The sequence below is a fragment of the Dendrobates tinctorius genome, unplaced genomic scaffold (genome assembly GCF_039654945.1).
Source record: "Dendrobates tinctorius isolate UK_male_01 unplaced genomic scaffold, ASM3965494v1 ptg000143l, whole genome shotgun sequence".
Classification (NCBI taxonomy): Eukaryota; Metazoa; Chordata; class Amphibia; order Anura; family Dendrobatidae; genus Dendrobates; species Dendrobates tinctorius.
The window spans coordinates 40,456,496-40,480,471 of record NW_027361810.1 but is presented as its reverse complement, the minus strand read 5'-3'; the positions used below and the strand labels follow the sequence as shown (position 1 = coordinate 40,480,471).

The 23,976-nt window shown below is 42.3% G+C and overlaps 1 protein-coding gene across 2 annotated transcripts in view; it reads right to left on the bottom strand.

Annotated features, from left to right (window-relative positions):
- Positions 1-19,819, bottom strand: part of NOSTRIN (nitric oxide synthase trafficking) — a 66,217-nt gene extending 46,398 nt beyond the window's left edge. The window contains exon 1 of one of the 2 annotated variants that reach the window (XM_073545802.1): positions 19,670-19,819. In XM_073545802.1, the coding sequence (XP_073401903.1) occupies positions 19,670-19,720 (51 nt within the window). In that variant the 5' untranslated portion in view covers positions 19,721-19,819. Of the gene's footprint in view, positions 1-1,742; positions 2,664-19,669 lie in introns of those variants that run through there. The other variant, XM_073545803.1, reaches the window with a different exon arrangement.
- Between the last annotated feature and the right edge of the window lie 4,157 nt (positions 19,820-23,976).

The window sequence follows — 23,976 nt, the reverse complement described above, 5'->3', positions numbered from 1 at the left end:
CAGATGTGCAAATTATGATGTTTAGCCTCAGCTTTTCCCGATTGCCCTGGTGAAGTGGCAACCAGGAAAATGGTTTTGGGGTTGATGTCACCGGTGTAATGTCAAGTGACATCAAGCCAAGGGGTTAGTATTGGAGACATTGGAGAGTCGTCTGTCAGACATCCCCATTACTAACCCCGCAGTCAAAAGTAATAAACACACGCAGAGAAAAGTCCTATAATTGTAAAAATCATTGCCAAACAATTACCCTCATTTACCTATTTATTACCATAAAAATAAAAATAATCCAAAGGGATCTGCCATTAATCCATCCCACGTACCACAAAGAGCCTTGACTCTGCTACATCTGGATGCTGCGGTGATCGGTAACATCTGTAATGTGACCACTCAGCAGGGAAGCCGGAGCATAATGAGAGGAGCATGAGACAAGCGGTGATGTAATTAAGGTTACTACAGGTCACAGCTTGGTTCTCATGGAAACCTGTGTCAGCCGGTCTGTGAACTGTGGTAACCCTACTGACATCAGTGCTCACTACAGCAGCTGGATGTAGCAGAGTCACAGATTGTCGTGGGATGTGGGATGGATTGAAGTTCACACGTTGCGGAACTCCCGCGGAAGTTACCGTGAGAATTCCAGAATTCCATTCCACGGGAATCGCATTTTAATTTCCCGAGATTTTCCCGCGGAAAAACTAGCGTAATCAGCTTGCAGAATGCTAGCGTTTTCCAAGCGATATGTAGCATTGCTTGGAAAACTGATTGAAAGGTTGGTCACAGTCGTCAAACATAGTGTTTGACGAATGTGACCAAGTTTTTACTATTGAGGCTGCCTATGCGGCATCAGTAGTAAAAAGATTTAATGTTAAAAATAATAAAAAAAATAAAAAATTGTCATATTCTCACCTTCCGACGTCCCGCGCAGCGTCCCCAGGCCTCTGCGCTGCTCCGACAGGTCCCGTTCCCAGTGATGCATTGCGGCAATGACCTTTGATGACGTCGCGGTCTCGCGAGACCGCTACAGCATCGCGAGAAGCGAGGTCAGCAAAGGTCATCGCAATGCATTACTGGGAACGGGAGCTGTCGCGTGTATCGCTGAAGCCGGGGGACCCTGCGCGGGATGTCGGAAGGTGAATATAACCCAATTTTTTTATTTTAATTCTATTTTTTACAAGGATATAGTACCCACAGCCCGAGGACAGTCTCCTCTCCTCCGGACCGTGGGTACTAACCGCATATGTTTTGCCTAGTTTTCGCATGGTGGGCACAGCCACATGCGGAAAGTAAGCAGAACAATGCATTCCTATGTGGGCGGAATTGCCACGATTCCGCAAATTAATGAGCATGCTGCAGATTTTTCCGTGATGCGATTCCGCCGTGGGAAAATCCACAGCATTAGCACAGCATTGCAAAATCCCATAGGATTGCATGGGATGCTGTGTTTTTGCGTTTTCGCGGCAAAATCGCGCGGTAAAAACCGCCGTGAAAACACAAAAAAACCTGAACGTGTGAACGCAGCCTTCTGGTGATAAATAGGTAAATGAGGGCAATTGTCAGGGAGTGATTTTTACATGAAAGGACTTTTCTGTGTGTGTTTTTATTTTATTTTCACTATGGGGTTAGTAATGGGGGGTGTCTGAATGACACTTCTCTATTACTGGAAACAAAATAGGAGAGAGGAGGGGGCGCTCCTGGTGTGATACCCGGTGTTCAAATAGAGTAGGTTAGGAACAGAGCACACTAACCTGCCGTGGTTACGCTGCCGGCATAACCACATTTGCAGAGCCTGCAGTGCGTAACTTGCACCATTCGTCATCCTGGCTTCCAGGTTTCAAGGTTAGCTGGTCACAAGGGGCGTCACGTGATGCTGATGTCACCACAGGTCCTCCGTCTTTCAAGTCTTGCAGGATGGTTGGAAGTCTGCTGGGTCCGTGCTGCACCAAGCCGCTCACCCAAGAAGGGTGTAAAATACAAGGAAAGAGAAGTACGGTTGATAAGGGCTGATGGCGCATTCACCGCCGAAAAGCTTTGTGAGGACATAATGACCAAGTAAAGAAGTTTCTTTTCCATCCAAAACAAGTGTCTGTCTTGGTCTGAGCGCCCTAATCAGCCATACTTCTCTTTCCTTGTACTTCTCATTTACTAACCCCAGGGCTTGATGGCAGCTGTGATTTTTGACAAATCACAACTGTCACCATACCCATATATTACCCCGATTGCCAACGCACCGGGGCATCAGTAAGAGCTGGGTAAAGCACCAGAATTGGGCATCTAATGTCTTTGCCAATTCTGGCGCGGCTGTGGGCTTCTATTTTTTGGCTTGGGATAGGCCAATAACCAGGCACCTGGAAACAGCGCTAACTGTACTGCCGCCGATACGTGTCACACAGATGTCATTCGTGTGTCATCTGTGTGCAGAGGTGCAGGAAGTATTGCGAAGCGCGCTGCTGGAAAAAAATGTACATGTCTACATGTTTTGCACACAGACATGTGGACAGACCCATAAATTTGAATGGGTCTATGTGTGTAAGTGTCTCCAGTACATGTCTCACCACACATACTGAAGACACTGACTTGTGAAGGGGGCCATAGAAGGAGTTCACTTGCAGAGTCTCAGTTTACTCAATCTAAAGCCAGCTACAGTGGTGTGAACCATTGTTTGCCCCCTTTCTGAGTTCCTATTCTTTTGCATGTTTGTCACACTTAAATACTTCAGTTCACCAAACACATTTAAATATTAGTTAAAGATAACACAAGTGAACACAAAATATAGTTTTTAAATGGAGGTCTTTAATACTAAGGTAAACAGTAATCCAAACCTACAGGGCCCTCTGTGAAAAAGTGATTGCTCCCCCTCCTTAAGACATAAATTAACTGTGGTTTATAACATCTTTGGCGAACTGAGTTCTCAATCAAGAAATCACTTAAATAGCACCTGCCTAACAAAGTGAAGTAGACCAAAAGTTTCTCACAAGATAGACATCAAGCTGCGATCCAAAGAACAAATTAAATCTCAATTACTTTGTTTCTATCAGTCTGGTTATAAAAGGTTATAAAGACGTTTCTCAAGATTTGGGACTGCAGTGAACCACAGTCAGAGCTATTATCCACAAATGGCAAAAACATGGGAGAGTGGTGAACTTTCCCAGGAGTGGCCGGCAGACTAAAATTACCCCAAGAGCTCAGTGATGACTCCTCCAAGAGGTCACAAAAGACCCCACAACAACATCCAAGGAACTGCAGGCCTTGCTTCCCTCAATTAAGGTCAGTGTTCATGACTCCACCATAAGAAAAAGAGTCGGCAAAAATAGGCTGCATGGCACAGTTCCAAGATGAAAGCCACTCCTAAACAAAAAAAAAAAATAAAGACTTGTCCCTGTTTTACCAGAAAACATCTTAATGATCCCCAAGACTTTTGGGAGAATACTTTGTAGGCTGATGACAAAAGTTGAACTTTTAGAAGGTGAATGTCCCATTACATCTTGTGCAGAAACAACACAGCATTTGAGAAAAGGAACATCATACCAACAGTAAAATATGGTGGTGGCGGTGTGTTTGTCTGAGACTATTTTTGCTGCTTCAGGACTTAGAAGACTTGTACTAAATGGAATCATGAATTCTGTTGTCTACCAATAAATCCTGAATGAGAACATCCATCCATCTGTTTGTGACCACAAGCTGAAGCACACTTGGGTAATGCAGCATGACAATAATCCAAAACACACCAGCAAGTCAAGCCCCCCCTCTGAATGGCTTATGGAAAAACAAAATTAAGACTTTGGAGTGGCCTAGCCAAATTCCTGACCTTAATCAGATTGAGATACTTTAAAAGGCGGTTCATGTTCGGAAACCCTCCAATGAGGCTGAATTACAACAATTCTGCAAAGATGAGGTGGCTAAAATTTCTCCAGAGTGTTATAAAAGACTCATTGCCTGTTATCGCAAACACTTGATTGCAGTTGTTGCTGCTCAAGGTGGCCCAACCAGTTATTAGGTTTAAGGGGCAATCGCTTTTTCACACAGGTCTCTGTAGGTTTGGATTTCTTTTTCCCTTAATGATAAAGACCTTTTTTAGAAAGTGCATGTTGTGTTTACTTTTGTTTTCTCTGTCTAATATTTAAATTTGTTTGATGAAGTGAAACATTTAAGTGTGACAAATATGCAAAAGAATAGGAAATCAGGCATGGCATGGGGCAAACACCTTTATACCCCACTGTATATTCACAGAAACAAACAAAATGTAAAAAACAAACAGTACAAGAGTTTAATGAAATTCAATTGCAAAACCTATTTCTAGCAAAAATAATTTAAGTAAAAAATAAGTAAAGTTTCTATTTCCATTAACTATAGCCAAAGACTAGGCAATTTTCACCTGTTCGAAATCATGCACATTTTTATGTATTTATTTTTGTATTTGTTGTTTTTATTCCTTGCGGATGCCGGAATTTTTTTCTTTTTTTTGTACGACCATAAAGAGCTACTATTAAACATTTTAATTGTGTACTTACAATTGCTCATTTTGCTTTTCTACCCAGCTAATTCTTCTCTTTTTCTCTGCTTTATGTAGAAGCAGGAAGTCTCTTTTCCCTTCATTTATCATCCCTATTTCAACTCCTGACCCAGCTCCTTCACTCCTCCTCTTACCAGGAACTTTGGTAGTGACGTATGACTCCTGCAGGGAAAATTGACCTCCTGTTTCTACATAGAACTTAAAAGGATTCGGCTATCCAGTTTTTAATCACTTGATGTCATAAGCCTAATGGAAGAGAGGAGAATTAACTGGGTAGAAAGGCAAAATGAGCTATTGTGAGTACCGTACACAGTGCTATATACAGTGCCTTGCGAAAGTATTCAGCCCCTTGGAACTTTTCAACCTTTTCCCACATATCATGCTTCAAACATAAAGATACCAAATGTAAACTTTTGGTGAAGAATCAACAAGTGAGACACAATTGTGAAGTTGAATGAAATTTATTGGTTATTTTAAATTTTTGTGGAAATTCAAAGACTGAAAAGTGGGGTGTGTAATATTATTCAGCAAGAAAATAGGGGGGGAAGCCAGCACTGCTTAAGGTTAGAACGCATAAATTGAAGTGCATATGCACATAATATCCAGCTGTATTCAAAAATGAGATATTTGGCAAAAAAATTGATCAATTCAATTGAGCCACCCCGCCGCGCCAAGGCAATCTCATGTGGGGGGTCCTACTCTACATTTATAATAAATACTGTGCCATTACGGCCTCCTAAGAGCATGACCACATCAAGTGCAATCTGTACCTGAACATTGCTGAATCGCTCCCATGAAGCCAGATGAAGCAAGTGCAGATGAAGGCCAACCAGGTCTGAACACAGACATATCAAGATTGACCTCCACACATTGCCCAACCAGGTGGAGGTCAATCCTGATATGTCTGTGTTCAGACCTGGTTGGCCTTCATCTGCACTTGTTTCATCTGGCTTCATGGGAGCGATCCAGCAATGTTCAGGTACAGATTGCACTTGATGTGGTCATGCTCTTAGGAGGCCGTAATGGCACAGTATTTATTATAAATGTAGAGTAGGACCCCCCACATGAGATTGCCTTGGCGCGGCGGGGTGGCTCAATTGAATTGATCAATTTTTTTGCCAAATATCTCATTTTTGAATACAGCTGGATATTATGTGCATATGCACTTCAATTTATGCGTTCTAACCTTAAGCAGTGCTGGCTTCCCCCCTATTTTCATGTTGTTGGTTTGTGGCTCACCACCACTGCTGCCGTGCACGCTTGGCTATGTCCGCTATAAAATTTTTCTGTGTTCATTATGATGGATCTAGGCTGCTGTGCACACACACGGCAGCCCCGCCCTGCCCCAAGCTTTATTTAATTGTGCACCTGTGTCCGGGCCAATATCGCCCTTCATCTATGTTTGCTGGTTGGGCAATGTGTGGAGGTCAATCCTGATATGTCTGTGTTCAGACCTGGTTGGCCTTCATCTGCACTTGTTTCATCTGGCTTCATGGGAGCGATCCAGCAATGTTCAGGTGCAGATTGCACTTGATGTGGTCATGCTCTTAGGAGGCCGTAATGGCACAGTATTTATTATAAATGTAGAGTAGGACCCCCCACATGAGATTGCCTTGGCGCGGCGGGGTGGCTCAATTGAATTGATCAATTTTTTTGCCAAATATCTCATTTTTGAATACAGCTGGATATTATGTGCATATGCACTTCAATTTATGCGTTCTAACCTTAAGCAGTGCTGGCTTCCCCCCTATTTTCTTGTTGTTGGTTTGTGGCTCACCACCACTGCTGCCGTGCACGCTTGGCTATGTCCGCTATAAAATTTTTCTGTGTTCATTATGATGGATCTAGGCTGCTGTGCACACACACGGCAGCCCCGCCCTGCCCCAAGCTTTATTTAATTGTGCACCTGTGTCCGGGCCAATATCGCCCTTCATCTATGTTTGCTGGTTGGGCAATGTGTGGAGGTCAATCCTGATATGTCTGTGTTCAGACCTGGTTGGCCTTCATCTGCACTTGTTTCATCTGGCTTCATGGGAGCGATCCAGCAATGTTCAGGTGCAGATTGCACTTGATGTGGTCATGCTCTTAGGAGGCCGTAATGGCACAGTATTTATTATAAATGTAGAGTAGGACCCCCCACATGAGATTGCCTTGGTGCGGCGGGGTGGCTCAATTGAATTGATCAATTTTTTTGCCAAATATCTCATTTTTGAATACAGCTGGATATTATGTGCATATGCACTTCAATTTATGCGTTCTAACCTTAAGCAGTGCTGGCTTCCCCCCCTATTTTCTTGTTGTTGCTTTGTGGCTCACCACCACTGCTGCCGTGCACGCTTGGCTATGTCCGCTATAAAATTTTTCTGTGTTCATTATGATGGATCTAGGCTGCTGTGCACACACACGGCAGCCCCGCCCTGCCCGAAGCTTTATTTAATTGTGCACCTGTGTCCGGGCCAATATCGCCCTTCATCTATGTTTGCTGGTTGGGCAATGTGTGGAGGTCAATCCTGATATGTCTGTGTTCAGACCTGGTTGGCCTTCATCTGCACTTGTTTCATCTGGCTTCATGGGAGCGATCCAGCAATGTTCAGGTACAGATTGCACTTGATGTGGTCATGCTCTTAGGAGGCCGTAATGGCACAGTATTTATTATAAATGTAGAGTAGGACCCCCCACATGAGATTGCCTTGGCGCGGCGGGGTGGCTCAATTGAATCGATCAATTTTTTTGCCAAATATCTCATTTTTGAATACAGCTTGATATTATGTGCATATGCACTTCAATTTATGCGTTCTAACCTTAAGCAGTGCTGGCTTCCTCCCCTATTTTCTAATATTATTCAGCCCCTTTACTTTCAGTGCAGCAAACTCACTCCCAAAGTTCATTGTGGATCTCTGAATGATCCAATGTTGTCCCAAATGACTAATGATGATAAATATAATCCACCTGTGTGTAATCAAGTATCCGTATAAATGCACCTGTTCTGTGATAGTCTCAGGGTTCTGTTTGATGCACAGAGAGCAACATGAAGACCAAGGAACACAACAGGCAGTTCCATGATACTGTTGTGGAGAAGTTTAAAGCCGGATTTGGATACAAAATGATTTTCAAAACTTTAAACATCCCAAGGAGCACTGTGCATGCGATCATATTGAAATGGAAGGAGTATCATACCACTGCATATCTACCAAGACCCCGCCGTCCCTCTAAACTTTCATCTCAAACAAGGAGAAGACTGATCAGAGATGCGGCCCAAGAGGCCCATGATCACTCTGGATGAACTGCAGAGATCTACAGCTGAGGTGGGACAGTCTGTCCATAGGACAACAATCAGTCGTACACTGCACAAATCTGGCCTTTATGGAAGAGTGGCAAGAAGAAAGCCATTTCTCAAAGATATCCATAAAAAGTGTCATTTAAAGTTAGCAACAAGCCACCTGGGAGACACACCAAACATGTGGAAGAAGGTGCTCTGGTCAGAAACCAAAATTGAACTTTTCAGCAACAATGCCAAATGATATGTTTGGCGCAAAGGCAACACAGCTCATCACCCTGAACACACCATCCCCACTGTCAAACATGGTGGTGGCAGCATCATGGTTTGGGCCTGCTTTTCTTCAGCAGGGACAGGGAAGATGGTTAAAATTGATGGGAAGATGGGTGGAGCCAAATACAGGACCATTCTTAAAGAAAACCTGTTGGAGTCTGCAAAAGACCTGAGACTGGGACGGAGATTTGTCTTCCAACAAGACACTGATCCCAAACATAAAGCAAAATCTACAATGGAATGGTTCACAAATAAACGTATCCAGGTGTTAGAATGGCCAAGTCAAAGTCCAGACCTGAATCCAATCGAGAATCTGTGTAAAGAGCTGAAAACTGCTGTTCACAAACGATCTCCATCAAACCTCACTGAGCTCGAGCTGCTTGTCAAGGAAGAATGAGCAAGAATTTCAGTCTCTTGATGTAAAAAACTGATAGAGACATACCCCAAGCGACTGCACCTGTAATCGCAGCAAAAGGTGACGCAACAAAGTATTAATTAAGCTAAAGGGGGAGAATAATATTGCACGCCCCACTTTTCAGTTTTTGAATTTCCACAAAAATTTAAAATAACCATTAAATTTCCTTCAACTTCACACAATTGTGTCCCACTTGTTGCTGATTCTTCACCAAAAATTTACATTTGGTATCTTTATATCTGAAACATGATATGTGGGAAAAGGTTGAAAAGTTCCAGGGGGCCGAATACTTTTGCAAGGCACTATACTATGGTGACTGCAATATATTAAGCGGATACAAATTTTGATGGTAGAAGGAGGTGGGCTGCTTAAATACAGGAGTTTCTTGTATTGGCACTTTACCTGTACTATGTGTGAATAGGGCTATTTGCTCATTTCAATAGCTACACCAGACCTCTTCTTTGACATGACCAATTTATAGATCTAGGACGGGGCTGGTTTGACTACTGAAATGTGCCATTAAAGGGGGTTTTACACATAGCGATATTGCTAACAATATCGCTAAAGCATCACCGATTTGGTGACGCAGCAGCGATATCGCTATGTGTGATACTTACCTCCGACCGGCTCCCCCGCTGTCCATCGCAGATCGCACGAGATCGCGCAGCTCCACTTCTCGTCGGGCGCTTCCTGCTGGCGCCGACGAGCGACGCGTGGACGCGGACGGGAGGACGTCAGGATCGCCGCTTCTGAAAAGTAAGTAACGGCCGCTGTATCGTTGCTACATCGCTGTGAGATCTGCCTGTGTGGCAGCTTACTAGCGACCACTTAGCGATGCACAAGCGATCCTGACCAGGTCGTATCGTGGTCGGGATCACTGGTGCATCGCTAAATGTAAAGGGGCCTTAAGACAGGACTTGTAACACACAGCAAAGGTGTTAAAAGTCTTTCTCCTGTATCAAACCCCAGTCAGAATTAAAGCTAATTGGATTTGTGCTGATACATATATTCAGTTTAGGACACCTTTCTTTTATATTCTAGCTCATCCTAAAGGTGTTGGGTTGAGTTCAGATGGGAGCTTTTTGTAGCCGGTCAAGTTTTTCCGCAAAAAATTCCCCAAACCAGGTGGCTATGGACTTTTAGGGCTGGAGCACAGTCATGGGGAACATTAAAGGGCCTTCTCTAAACTGTTCCTACAACGTAGAAAGCTAAAAATTGCCCAATATTTCTTGTGCTGAATCATTAAGATTTTCCTTCACTTGAACTAAGGGGCCAACTCCTAAGAAACAAGCCCCAGCATTATCCTTCCTCCATCAAACTGTGCAGCTGGCAAAATGCATACAGGTGGGTAACTTTCTCCTGGCATTTTCCAAACCCAGACTCGTCCATCAGATGAAGATATAGAAGTGTGCTCTGTCAGTGCACAGAACACGTTTCCTCCAGAGTCCAGTGGTGGCGACTTTACCCCACTACTTCCCACACTTGGCATTGTGCTTGGTGATGTATGACTGCAGGCAGCTTCTTGGCCATGAAGCTCCAGGTGAGGGTGTAGTTTTTGTGTTGATGTTAATATCAGAGGAGCTCTGGACTATGCAGTTATGGAGGAAGCAGAGCGTTGGTGACTTTTCTGCTTCTCACCACTCGGTGACTGCACTCTTTAACGTTATTGGATCTCCATCTCATGGCTGAGTTGTTGCGGTTCCTTCCACTTCTTAATAATATAATTCCCAGGGGATGGGGGAATGGGAATATGTAAGGAACACCGCACTGCAATTGCTCACTGAGCCAGTGCGCATGTTCTGAGTACAAAAGATACCTGTGGAGCGGAGCAGCAGTCGTGAAGATGCATGCTTCAGACTAACAGGGCCTGAAACACGTGACTGCTGGGGGCATGGCCTAAGCTCCACAGAGCTAGGAGCTGAAGGAAAACTCCTAGAAAGGTAACTACGGGACAAGTTACCAAGGGGCATAGGCAGAGACATAAACCAGATTAAGCCGGGGTCAAAGCACAAGATAGCATGACAATACCAAAGGGTTAGACAGAGCGGATAATCAGGACGTAGCAATATATCAGAAAACCAGAACAGGCAATAGACGGTACAATAGGGACAAACTGTAATGAAGTAACGATAGCCAAGCCAGGAGGTCAAAACCGGAGAAGACGATAGTACCAAAATGTGAGACAGAGAACAGAGTGAGGGGACAGACCGGGTCATACACGGGAAGCAAACAAGCAACGCAGTATACACGCACACCAGGGGTCAGACAAACAGCCAGAATAACAGTATAGCTGACAGGGAATCCTAGTTTGGAGTGAGTATAAATACCCCTCCCAGATCCAAAGAGAGGCTGGCAAAAGTTAACCCTGCGAGAAAAGGACATTAACCATGTCCTAACCGTGACAGAATATTTAGGAGGGAAGAAATGTCATGAATGGACTTGTACATGCCAGCTCCCATCAGCCCCATGTGATGTCATCGCTATGACAGCCGGAGGTCTACTAAAGACCTCCATTGCTTCCATCTTGATACTCCTTTGACGTTCAGTCATACGCTGAGTTTAAAAGGAGGCAGTGATCTGAGCTATGTATTGCGGGTATATTACTAGCGATGGGACGATTGCAGGTTCAAATCCCCTAAAGTTTTTACAAATATAAAAAAATATAAAAATTTGTATAACTCCCCTTTTTTCCCATTAACAATAAGAAAATTCATTTTTTTTAAATAACCATATCCGGTATTGTCAAAACCAGAAGAGTCCAAAGTATCAAAATATAAAACTAATTAGTTTGATCAAAACATCAGAATTTAAATCAAAGATAGAAGTCACATCACCCTAAAAAACACAACAAAAAGCAATCACATCACACGGACCATAAAGTAATATCAATGAAAATGTTAGCTCACCCAGCAAAAAAAATGCTCTCACCCAGTTCTATTCACAGAAAAGTAAATATGATGTCTTGGAAAAAACGCAGCAAAAAAAGAAAAACTTTTTTTTACAAACTTCTGATTTTTTAAGCACTTAAAAAAATACATTCAAATTTGGTATTGTACTGACGTACAGAGTCTTGCTAAAGGGTCATTTTTACCATATATTAGAGTCCAAAAAATAATGGTGGAATTTCGTATTTTTGACCATTTGACCTCACTCAGTATATTTTATGGTAAAATGAATTGTAACATTCAATACTACAGCTCGTCCTGCAAAATGCAAGTCCTCATATTACTATACGGAAAAATATAAAAAAGTTATTGCTCTTGCAAGAAGGCGAGGAAAAAAACAAAAACGCAAAGACAAAACAATTACCAGGTCCTGAAGTTATTACAAAAGCAGCGAAAGTGTATTCGCATTCCTTACATGTCCCGTAATCTACAGTAGGTCTCAAAGTACAAAACCAAGTGGACGGTAGGAGCCCAAACCCCGGTCAGATTAAAGTACACCCTCTATCATCAGTTACATAATTATGTGACGGCGCCAGGTTGCTTTGTATGAATACAGTTCATGTGACAGTATTTGCAATACGTCATTAAATATTAAATGCCCAAGAATCTCCTGATCTTTAGAACTAGGAAAGAAGGAACCTCAATGTTTCACTACAGAAAAAATAAAGTTACAGAATTACAAAAATCTGTCTGATAATTCCGCAACAGAAGACGGGCTTGCAAGAAACAGATCACATGTCAAAACGCTTTTTTAGGGTATCGGAAGTGCTGCAGATTTTCTGGATGGATTTTCCAGCTGGACAGTCCACTGTGCTTTTGGCCATGTTCACATGTTCAGTATTTTACATCAGTATTTGGAAGCCCAAACCAGGAGTGGGTGATAAATTCAGAAGTGGTGACGGGTATCTATTATACTTTTCCTCTGATTGTTCCACTCCTGGTTTTGGCTTACACATACTGATATAAAATTCTGATCAAATACTGAATGTTTGACCGTGGTCTAATGCTAAGGATCTTCACTGTATTAGGCTAGTTTCACACTAGCGTATGGAGGAGCTGCGGACGGCTGCGGGTTTTCTCCGTGAAGCTCAGCCCCCGGCCTCACCTCCTCCGGTCCGCTCCACCTCCATCGGCGTGTGACGTGCGTACGCTATCTTTAGCATTATAGTAAGAGATTCAATGGCTAGCACACGATAGGTACGGGGGTATGGTGCTAGTGAAGGAGGCTCATGAGTCCCACATAAATGTCTATTAGAATCACTGCACACATACACTTAAGGAGTATTTGCTTGTTAGTGAAATTTATTGAAAGCAAGTGCTCTTATAGTGATTGCGACAGAATGACGTTTCGGTCATTCAAGACCTTGATCACATAAGTCGCTGAAAAAAAACGGAGATATATACAATCAGGTGTTGTTGTTACATATATTACATATTTACATTATATTTACAACATAATATATATGTCTAGTATATCCATGTCTGACATCTGGTGATGCTCATAGGAGGAATGTCAAGACTATGGTAAATGTGAAAGTATTAACATACAAGTACTGAGAGAGAGATCGGAGGGCACAGATAATTGCATCATTATACAAAGTCAATAGACATGTGTGGAAAAAATATTGAAGCATAAAATAACAAGAGGACATGCATACCCTTGAACAATGTAGTGGTTCATGAAGGATGTGGTCCTTATGATCAAAACTAGGGACAGCGAGTATGCCTGGATAGAGGGATTTGTATGTTTAAATTAGAATGAATGGTTACTTATAATGCCTGGTGATAAAAATTTTTTGCTAAATATAAGTGACTAATAGCATGGTTGTATTTAAAACCCTGTGGTATCATAGAACCGTCTAGAGAAATCTAGTATCATCCCCATTGGTGAAAATGGTATAGTGATAAGGTTATAAATATTTACCCGTGGTAGTTCTGAACTAAGGGCTGTCTTGAATTAGGTAATGGTCACTTATGCCTTTAGGTTAGCCAGGGTCAGAGCGGTCGCTCTATGTGGCTGTGGAGGTAAGTTGCATAAACATTAGCCTGTGTAAATAGGTGGAAAAAAATGTACTTAACTTAATTGACTGGGTCATCATGGTTCACTCACGGTGGTGGCGAGACGGTGGAGTGTGTTAACACTCAGTTGTAGCAAAGAGGAGTGACTAGGAGTGATGTTCATAGCTCCTTTTAAACATGTTTTGTCCATGTGACAGGAAATGACAATTGCTGGTCTCAGGACAGGATGTGACATCACCGCACATGCTCAGATGAAGTGTGAGGCTCATGGTGGCGGCCATGTTTTTGGTTGAAAAAGTCATGTGATTGCAACGGGTCACATGACTATGTGATGATAAAAAAACTTATTTTATCATAGTAAATAGTGTGGGACAATGGTTCAACAACATTGAACCAGTGTTATGGTCAATATAAGCTAAAATACATTATGTATCGGCCATAAAGATGTTACTAGGTATGGATGCTAGTATGCCGAAGGTCTGATGATATATATGATATATGTTGAGTACAGTGTATATGATGATAGACATTATGATCATAAAACATCAGAAAACAAGTAGGAGTCCAAACTTAAGGTTAAAGGAAAGCAATCAAAGAAAGGGAAAGGAAACTTATGGCCAAAATACTAATAGTATGCTTAATCTTACCAGAGGGTTATGTCGTGCCTTGTTATAGGTATACATTAGGTGACCTAGGAAAGAATGTCAATTGTTAGTTATGCCACTCTATTTCACGATTAAGACCCCTAGGAGCAAGGGTGTCGAGTGTGTAAATCCAATAAGTTTCACGCTCTTTCAAGAGTTTGATGTGGTTACCCCCTCTTCTGGGTCTGTGTACTTTTTCTAACACTTGGAAGCGTAATTGTGAGATGTTATGTCTGGCTTCTTTGAAATTGGCCGGTAGGGGTAGCCAGGTGTATTCACATCTGATTGCAGATTTATGGCTAGAAATCCTCCTCCTAATTGCCTGGGTTGTTTCCCCTACATATAACAGTCCGCAAGGGCACTTAATCACGTAAACAACAAAGTTGGAATCACAAGTGTAGAAGTCCTTTATGGGGTAGGATTTGCCTGTCCGGGGATGTGTGACTACATTGCCTCTGGTGACATTTGAACATGACATACAGCTAAGACAGGGATAAGTACATGTCCTCCTTTGACCAGTGAGGGTAAGCGAATGGATGGTTTCCTTAGTCCCTATGTCCGCTCGTACCAGTCTGTCCCGTATGTTTGGGGGTCTCCGCAGACACATCAAGGGGGGGTTTTTGAATGACTCAACCCTGGGGTATGATCTTGTCAATAGTGACCAGTGTTTGCGGATCAAATTATTTACCCTTAGTATGGAGGGATGGTGGTAATGGACAAAGGGAAGCCTCACAGGTTTTGTCATGTCACTGGGCGATGTAATGTCAGTGCGGGCTCTATGTAGTTCATCAGTGAGTAATTTTTTCGGGTAATTTCGGCTGGCAAATTTATTGGATATTTCGATTAAACGTGTGTCTCTAATTGTGGGGTCGGAGACAATTCTATTGACTCTCTTAAATTGTGATCTTGGCAAGCTCTTTCTAGTTGCTTGTGGATGACAGCTGTCATATAGGAGGAGACTATTGACATCTGTAGGCTTTGAAAAAATGTCTGTAGTTAAATATCCCCGGTCATCTTTTATTACTCTTGTGTCCAGAAAGCTGATGTTATTGGCGTCATGGGACAGTGTGAATTTGAGTTCAGGTCTAATCTGATTGATGGAGTTAAAGAAGTCAAGGGGGCTGTCCTGGGGGCCGTGCCATATGCAGAAGATATCATCGATGTATCTTAACCATACGAGAGCCTGTTGCTGAAAGGTGGGATTGGGGTATATATGGTCTCTCTCAAACCTATCCATATAAAGATTTGCGTATGCGGGGGCTACGGATTTCTAGCCATAAATCTGCAATCAGATGTGAATACACCTGGCTACCCCTACCGGCCCATTTCAAAGAAGCCAGACATAACATCTCACAATTACGCTTCCAAGTGTTAGAAAAAGTACACAGACCCAGAAGAGGGGGTAACCACATCAAACTCTTGAAAGAGCGTGAAACTTATTGGATATACACAGTCGACACCCTTGCTCCTAGGGGTCTTAATCGTGAAATAGAGTTGCATAACTAACAATTGACATTCTTTCCTAGGTCACCTAATGTATACAATTAACAGGGCACGACATAACCCTCTGGTAAGATTAAGCATACCATTAGTATTTTGGCCATAAGTTTCCTTTCCCTTTCTTTGATTGCTTTCCTTTAACCTTAAGTTTGGACTCCTACTTGTTTTCTGATGTATTATGATCATAATGTCTATCATCATATACACTGTACTCAACATATATCATATATATCATCAGACCTTCGGCATACTAGCATCCATAGCCAGTAACATCTTTATGGCCGATACATAATATATTTTAGCTTATATTGACCATAACACTGGTTCAATGTTGTTGAACCATTGTCCCACACTATTTACTCTGATAAAATAAGTTTTTTATCATCACATAGTCATGTGACCCGTTGCGATCACATGACTTTTTCAACCAAAAACATGGCCGCCACCGTGAGCCTCACACTTCATCTGAGCATGTGCGGTGATGTCACATCCTGTCCTGAGACCAACAATTGTCATTTCCTGTCACATGGACAAAACATGTTTAAAAGGAGCTATGAACATCACTCCTAGTCACTCCTCCTTGCTACAACTGAGTGTTAACACACTCCACCGTCTCGCCACCACCGTGAGTGAACCATGATGACCCAGTCAATTAAGTTAAGTACATTTTTTTCCACCTATTTACACAGGCTAATGTTTATGCAACTTACCTCCACAGCCACATAGAGCGACCGCTCTGACCCTGGCTAACCTAAAGGCATAAGTGACCATTACCTAATTCAGGACAGCCCTTAGTTCAGAACTACCACGGGTAAATATTTATAACCTTATCTCTATACCATTTTCACCAATGGGGATGATACTAGATTTCTCTAGACGGTTCTATGATACCACAGGGTTTTAAATACAACCATGCTATTAGTCACTTATATTTAGCAAAAAATTTTTATCACCAGGCATTATAAGTAACCATTCATTCTAATTTAAACATACAAATCCCTCTATCCAGGCATACTCGCTGTCCCTAGTTTTGATCATAAGGACCACATCCTTCATGAACCACTGCATTGTTCAAGGGTATGCATGTCCTCTTGTTATTTTATGCTTCAATATTTTTTCCACACATGTCTATTGACTTTGTATAATGATGCAATTATCTGTGCCCTCCGATCTCTCTCTCAGTACTTGTATGTTAATACTTTCACATTTACCATAGTCTTGGCATTCCTCCTATGAGCATCACCAGATGTCAGACATGGATATACTAGACATATATATTATGTTGTAAATATAATGTAAATATGTAATATATGTAACAACAACACCTGATTGTATATATCTCCGTTTTTTTTCAGCGACTTATGTGATCAAGGTCTTGAATGACCGAAACGTCATTCTGTCGCAATCACTATAAGAGCACTTGCTTTCAATAAATTTCACTAACAAGCAAATACTCCTTAAGTGTATGTGTGCAGTGATTCTAATAGACATATCTTTAGCATTAGGTACGCAGGCTGTGCCGATGAATACAGATGCCTCCACATGAGTATTTTTGACGGTGCGGCGAGCGCACCAAAATGTAACACGTTGCATTTGACGCAGGTCGCCACACCATCAAAAACATTCCTGAGAGAGGATAAAACATCAGCATGACAAATTATGGTTTTTGATGCTGCATATTTTCAGTAAGTTCCAGCAAAGTGGATGCGTTTTAGGCTTCTTTTACACTTACCAGGTTTTTTGCGGCCGGTTATAGTGGGCTGTACCGCCACAGTTTTCACGGTCTGCTGCAATAACGGACCACAAAAAACTTGCAGATCGCCGTTTTTTGGGTTTCCAATACTATGTAAGAAGTATTGGAAAAAAGATCGGGCGCTCCGCAAAACCGGAAGTAACGGTGCACTGCAAAAACAACTTCCGTTGTTTTTGTGGCCCCCATTGATTTTCAATGGGGGCCGTGTCTGTAAGCCGTGAGTAAGATGGAGCAGGCTCGATCTTTTTTCACAGCGGCAAATACGGCCCTCATGGCCATACAGCACACGGCGCACCGTGGAATTTTTGCCGGCCGATTTTGCAGCCCCATAGAAATCTATTGGGGCTGCAAAAAGGGCCAGCAAAAAAACAGTAAATATAAAAACAAGCCTTATAGAAATCTCCTGCCCTCTGTGATTTTTTTTTATTTAGTGTAAACTGACCTGCGGTGAGGGTTTCAAATCCGCAACATGTTGATTTTTCTTGGGGGTACGCTGAGCTTTATGTACAGATTTCCCCCCATAGGCTACGGCCACACTATCAGTATTTGTTCAGCATTTTTTCTCAGCATTTGTAAAGGCCCCTTTACATTTAGCGATGCACCAGCGATCCGACCAGCAATATGACCCGGCCAGGATCGCTGGTGCATCGCTAAATGATCGCTAGTGAGCTGCCACACAGGAAGATCTCACAGCGATGCAGCAGCGATACAGCGGACGATACTTACCATTCAGACGCGGTGATCCTGACGTCCTCCCGCCCGCCTCCACACGTCGCTCATCAGCGCCAGCAGGAAGCCCAGCAGGAAGCGCCCGACGAAAAATGGAGCTGCGCGATCTCGCGCGATCAGCGACGGACAGCGGGGGAGCCGGTCGGAGGTAAGTATCACACATAGCGATATCACTAGCGATATCGCTGCTACGTCACCAAATCGGTGATGCTTTAGCGATATTGCTAGCGATATCGCTATGTGTAAAACCCCCTTAAGCCAAAACCAGGTGAGGACCAATCAGAGGACAAGGTATAATAGACAGAAGTGCACCAATTCTGCATGTTTGACCCACTTCGGGTTTTGGCTTACAAATACTAACGTGAAATACTGACTAAATCCTGATAGTGTGGTCGTGGCCATAGTAAGAATCCACAGGTAAAGAACGTACATGCGTTTTTAGTGCCTTTCCTCGGCAGAAAGGCATCAAAAATGCATGTAAGCCACATATGACTATATCAATAAATTTTTGTCAAAGACAAATACCAGGAAGCATCAAAAACAAAGCAGCTTTGTTTAAAACCTGACATACCAACAGGAGAAAAAAAAACGCAGCATCAAAAATATGATAAAAAAGCATGTAAAAAAAATACACTAAAAACACAATGAAAAAGTGCAGGTAACCTAACTTAATAAGTGCAGAAAATCTGCAGCATCAAAAGCTCATCAGGGGAACATAGGCTTAAAGTTCGGTTACACTATAAGTCATCATTCAGATGTCCAGTTTTCACGTACATGTTCTAAGTATAGTTTTTACAGATAGAACTTGCACCTATTATAAGGAGAAGTTTACATGACCGTGTTTTTTTTTTTTTTCAGATAATGAGTCCGCAAAAAAAATCACAGAGACATGTTTGTTTTGATCACCTTCACGGATGATAAAAAAAGTGATAAAAAATAAAATAAATTCAGCTCTGCTACATCAGTAGTCCAATGAGACCTCTGCAATTAGCCGGCATGGATAACCGATGGTTGTAAATGATCTTTTTATACAGAGGAATTGTATGTGAAGCAAAGTAAGGCTGTGTGCACACGCTGCGGAAAAGGTGCGGATTCATCCGCGCGGATTTTGTAAAATCCGCAGGTGAAACCGCAGGTCAAGATACCTGCGGTTTTACCTGCGGATTGCTCTGCGGTTTTGCCCTGCGGTTTTTCATCTCCTCAATGGAGGAGATGGCAAACCGCAGCAGAATCCGCAGAAAGAATTGACATGTCAATTCTTTCTGCGGATTGAAAACCGCAGATAATCCGCGCGGAAAATTCCGCACCGTCTGCACTGCGGTTTTTGATTCCCATAGGGAATCATGCTACTGTACACCACAGCAAAAACTGCTGCGGGTCCGCAGCGGCCAAAACCGCTGCGGAACCGCAGCAAAATCCGCAGCGTGTGCACACAGCCTAATAATTGAATTCCCCTATTATCCAGCAAGGAAGATAGAATGAGAGTTAATAAGTAACGGAGGAAAAAGAAAAAACCCATACAATGAAATAAAAGTCTAAAGAATTGGAAAAAAAATCTATTCACAAAGTTAATATTGACAAAGTTACATTGATATTCAGATACTTACGGCAGAACCTGCCAGCGGGTCTCTGGTTTTGAAAAATTGCATATGATCCATAGCCCTGAGAAGCTTCGGGTGAGATGAGGAAGGAGCAGTGCATTCTGGGAGTTATGACACAGATGTCACGTGGCCGATGCCCTCGGATAAAACCAGCGAGAAGGCGCAATTTAAAATTTGAGTCATTTTACAGCTGGCGTGTTACCCTTCACATAGGAATCTTTTATCTTTTGCTATCAGGCAACTTGGCCCAGGTCTAGGTAATGTGTGCTCTGCTGTGAAAGTAAACATTAACTTATTCTAAGTCATTGTAATGGAGCCAATTCATGTGTGGACTTTAATCTCCCCTGTTTGATAACGTAAACTGCTTGTTCTTGGGATATCATGTAAATAAACTTTTGTACTTTAGGCCGATATGGAAAAATGTTGCAAAGTAAAGAGTGTTCTCTAAAATAGAAGTGTGAGTAGTTTATTTTTTTTTTTCATCAATTAACAAAGTGTAAAGTGAATAAACGTAAGAGAAATATAAATTAAATCAGGATTTGGTGTGGTCGCACTTTGTCTTCAAAGCAGAATAAGTTTTTCTAGGTACACTTGGCACAAAGTCAGGAATTTTGTATATGCAATAGGTGATAATGATCATTATTCTGATATGTAGGTTGAAACACAGTCATTAACTACAACAGAAACAAAGGGAAGATTTGATTCGGGAAATCGGTTTCATGTTAAGACTGAGAACAACAACGAGACACAAGGTAGTTATACTGCAGTAGCAAGGTGTACTCCAGGCAAAGATTTCAAAGCAGAATGCGATGTCAAGATGTGCTGATCAAGCTGTTTTGAATATGCGCCAAGAAGAGGGCAATGCTGAGGACTATAGATGCAGTGGTTGGTCAAAACTTAGTGGTTTGGATGAAAGACACATCGTGCTTGCCTCTCTTCGGAAATTCAAGATGTTCAGCAGTGCCATCAGTCCAGAACTGGCAGAAAACAGTGATATCTAGCTACACTCAACTTATTTTCAGAGAATTGTGGCCAGAAGTGGTCTTCTTCGATTAAGTACCATGGACAAAATTCCATACATGGAAACAAGACCAAGTGACTCAACTATGCATGAAAAGCAGAAGAATGACAGCAGGTGCTCTAGACTGATGAGTCAAAATGTGAAATAGTTGGCTGTAACTGAAGGTAGTTTGTTTACTGAAAGGCTGGAGAGTGGTACAATAATGACTGTGTGCAGGAAACAGTGATGCGCAGTGGAGATTCCTTGTAGGTTTGTGGCAGCATTTTAGCAAATTGAGCGGGATATCTGTCCTCAGTGTTCAGGCAGATACTTACCTATCATGAAAAACCATCAAGGAGGCATCTGATTAGCTCCAAATTTATTCTACAGCTGGACAATAACATACATAACAGCCAGTGACAATAAGAACAATCTTCAGCAAAAAATAAGAACAAGGAGTCATGGAAGTAATGATTGGGCCCCACAGAACTCTGATATCATCATTGAGTCTGTCTGGGATTACAAGAAGAAACAGTAAGATTTGCACAAGCGTCAGCCACAGAAGAAATGTGGTTAGTTCTCCTAGATGTTTGGAAAAACCTCCCTGCCGAGTTCCTTCAAAAACTGTGTGCAAGTAAACTGATGAAGGCAAAGGTCTGTCACACCAAATATTGATTTAATTTAGATTTTTCTTTTGTTTATTCACTTTGTACTTTGTCAATTGAAAAAAAAAAATATTGAAACATCTATTTTTTTTTAAAGCATTTATCTTTTGCAGCATTCTTCCCACATCTGTCTAACTTTTGCACAATAGGATGTGATGCAATTATTTATACAGTGGAGAAAAAAAGTATTTGATACACTGCCAATTTTGCAGGTTTTCCCACCTGCAAAGAATGGAGAGGTCTGTAATTTTTATTATAGGTACACTTCAACTGTGAGAGACAGAATCCAAAAATAAAAAAACAGAAAATCACATTGTGCTATTTTTACATAATTCATTTGCATTTTATTGCATGAAATAACTATTTGATAACTGACCAAGCAGCAAGAATTCTGGCTTTCACAGACCTGTTAGTTTTTCTTTAAAGGGAATCTGTCACCCCATTTTTCGAGTATCAGCTGCCGGCACCGCCATCAGGGGCTTATCTACAGCTGTAGATAAGCCCCCCGATGTAACCTGAAAGATAAGAAAAATGAGTTATATTATACTCACCGGGGAGTGGTCCGGTCTTGGTCCGATAGGTGTTGCGGTCCGGTACCTCCCATCTTCTAACAGTGACATCCTCTTCTTTGCTGCCTGTCGTGGCTCCTGCGCAGGCGCACTCTTCTCTGCCCTGCAATACTGCGTTCCCATAGACTTTAATGTGATTTTTTGGGCATTCCGTGCGTAAGCGTGCGCATGCGTTTTTTTGAGACAGGTCGGACGGACCAAAAATGCAACAGGTTGCATCCGGCGCGCCTAGGCGCACACTACAAAAAAACGCATGAGCATGAAAACGCATACGAACGCGTGCATACGCTAGACCATGCGTCCTATGTTAAAGATAGGGGCACAGGACGCATGCGCATGGACACGCACGAAGCGCAGCGCTAAAAAGCGATAGTGTGAAACCAGCCTAAGAGGGATAATTTTTGGACCATCTTTTTAATTAAAAAAAAATGAAAAAATTGCCATAGTTATGAAGTGGGCTATTAATTACCATCAGGTTACAAGTTTTTTCCATGGTGAAGTCATTTTCTAACTGTCTATGTAGTAAGCTTTGTTACATCTGTCGATATTTAGCATGCTTTTGTTATTGTATCTGTCTCTGCAGTCATCTTGGTTTGATTACCATATCTATGTATAAAGCCCCCGTTACACACTGCGATATCGCTAGCAATATCGCTGTAAAGTCACCGATTTTGTGACGTTGCAGCGATATTGCTAGCGATATCGCTGTGTCTGATACTTACCTCCTACCGGCTCCCCCGCTGGTTATCGCTGATCGCGCGAGAAGCTCCTGGACCATTCCTCGTCGGCCACTTCCTGCGGTGCTTCCTGCTGTGATGACGAGCGACGCGTGGACGCGGGTGAGAGGATGCAGGATCGCCGCGTCTGACAGGTAAGTAGCGATCCCCGTCCCCTGCGATGTCGCTGGTGAGATCTGCCTGTGTGGCAGCTCACTAGCGACCACCTAGCGATGTACCAGCGATCCTGACCGCGTCATATCGCTGGTGCATCGCCAGGTGTAACGGTACCCTAGGGCCGAGGTTACACTTGTGAGTGCAATGCGAGAAGCTCACGCGAGTCTCTAGCCTCAATACTCGATACTGCCGCCGGTACTCGGGACCGGAGTGTGCAGCTGCATGTCTTTCTATGCAGCTGAACGCTCTGGTCTGAACCGCAAATGTGACCCCGGCCTTAAACTGGATAAACCACTTTCTGACATCTGCCGTATGGAGTGGGGTCAGAAGGATGAGGATCAGAAATGCCGAAACAGTGCACTGCTAGCTACAGATGGGTGTCTCCGGTTTGATTGATACCCCTAGTAATCTTTCAGGACTCAGGTGGCACTAGAAAGATTCTTTCTTTTCTTTGTAGTAGAGATATTTATGTCAACTTTTGGCCAGAGACTCCCTACCAGCTAGATGTCCACAAAGAGAATCATCACCTTATAATACATAAGTAAAAATATAAAAAAACAAGCACAAAAAATTAACTAAAGAATTTCTCTGTTTGTTAAAGGAGAACATTTTTATTTGTTTCTCCTACACATGTTCTTTAGGGGAATTGACCAGATAATGTCACTGTTACACCCCCTGAGTTTTACATTATTGGTACAATATAATACAGTATCTTATTGCTATAGGAAAGAATGACATCATACACTTTGAATATCCATGTGTAGATTACTAGAACAAACAGGACTGATTACTCGCACCCTTTCAAAGCAGCATGTGCACTAAAATTATATTGAAATCCATATGACTGCTACACATACAGTGTTTCCAGATTAAATACTGTCTGTAATATATTATTCAATATGACCTAATCAAACACTAAAGCAGAATTTTGAGCATAATATGCACCTGCCATGCACACAAGGAAGACATACGAGGTCTGGTGTATGTAAAGGAACCCTCAGAAAAGAAGTGGCTGTGGCCCATATCAAACAAACAGAACAGGAATCTGGTTTCAAAAAGACCACATTTTTGACATTTCCAATGTATACAGTGGGTTCAGAAAGTATTCAGACCCCTTTAAATTTTTCACTCTTTGTTTCAAGGCAGCCATTTGGTAAATGCAAAAAAGTTCATTTTTCTTCTTATT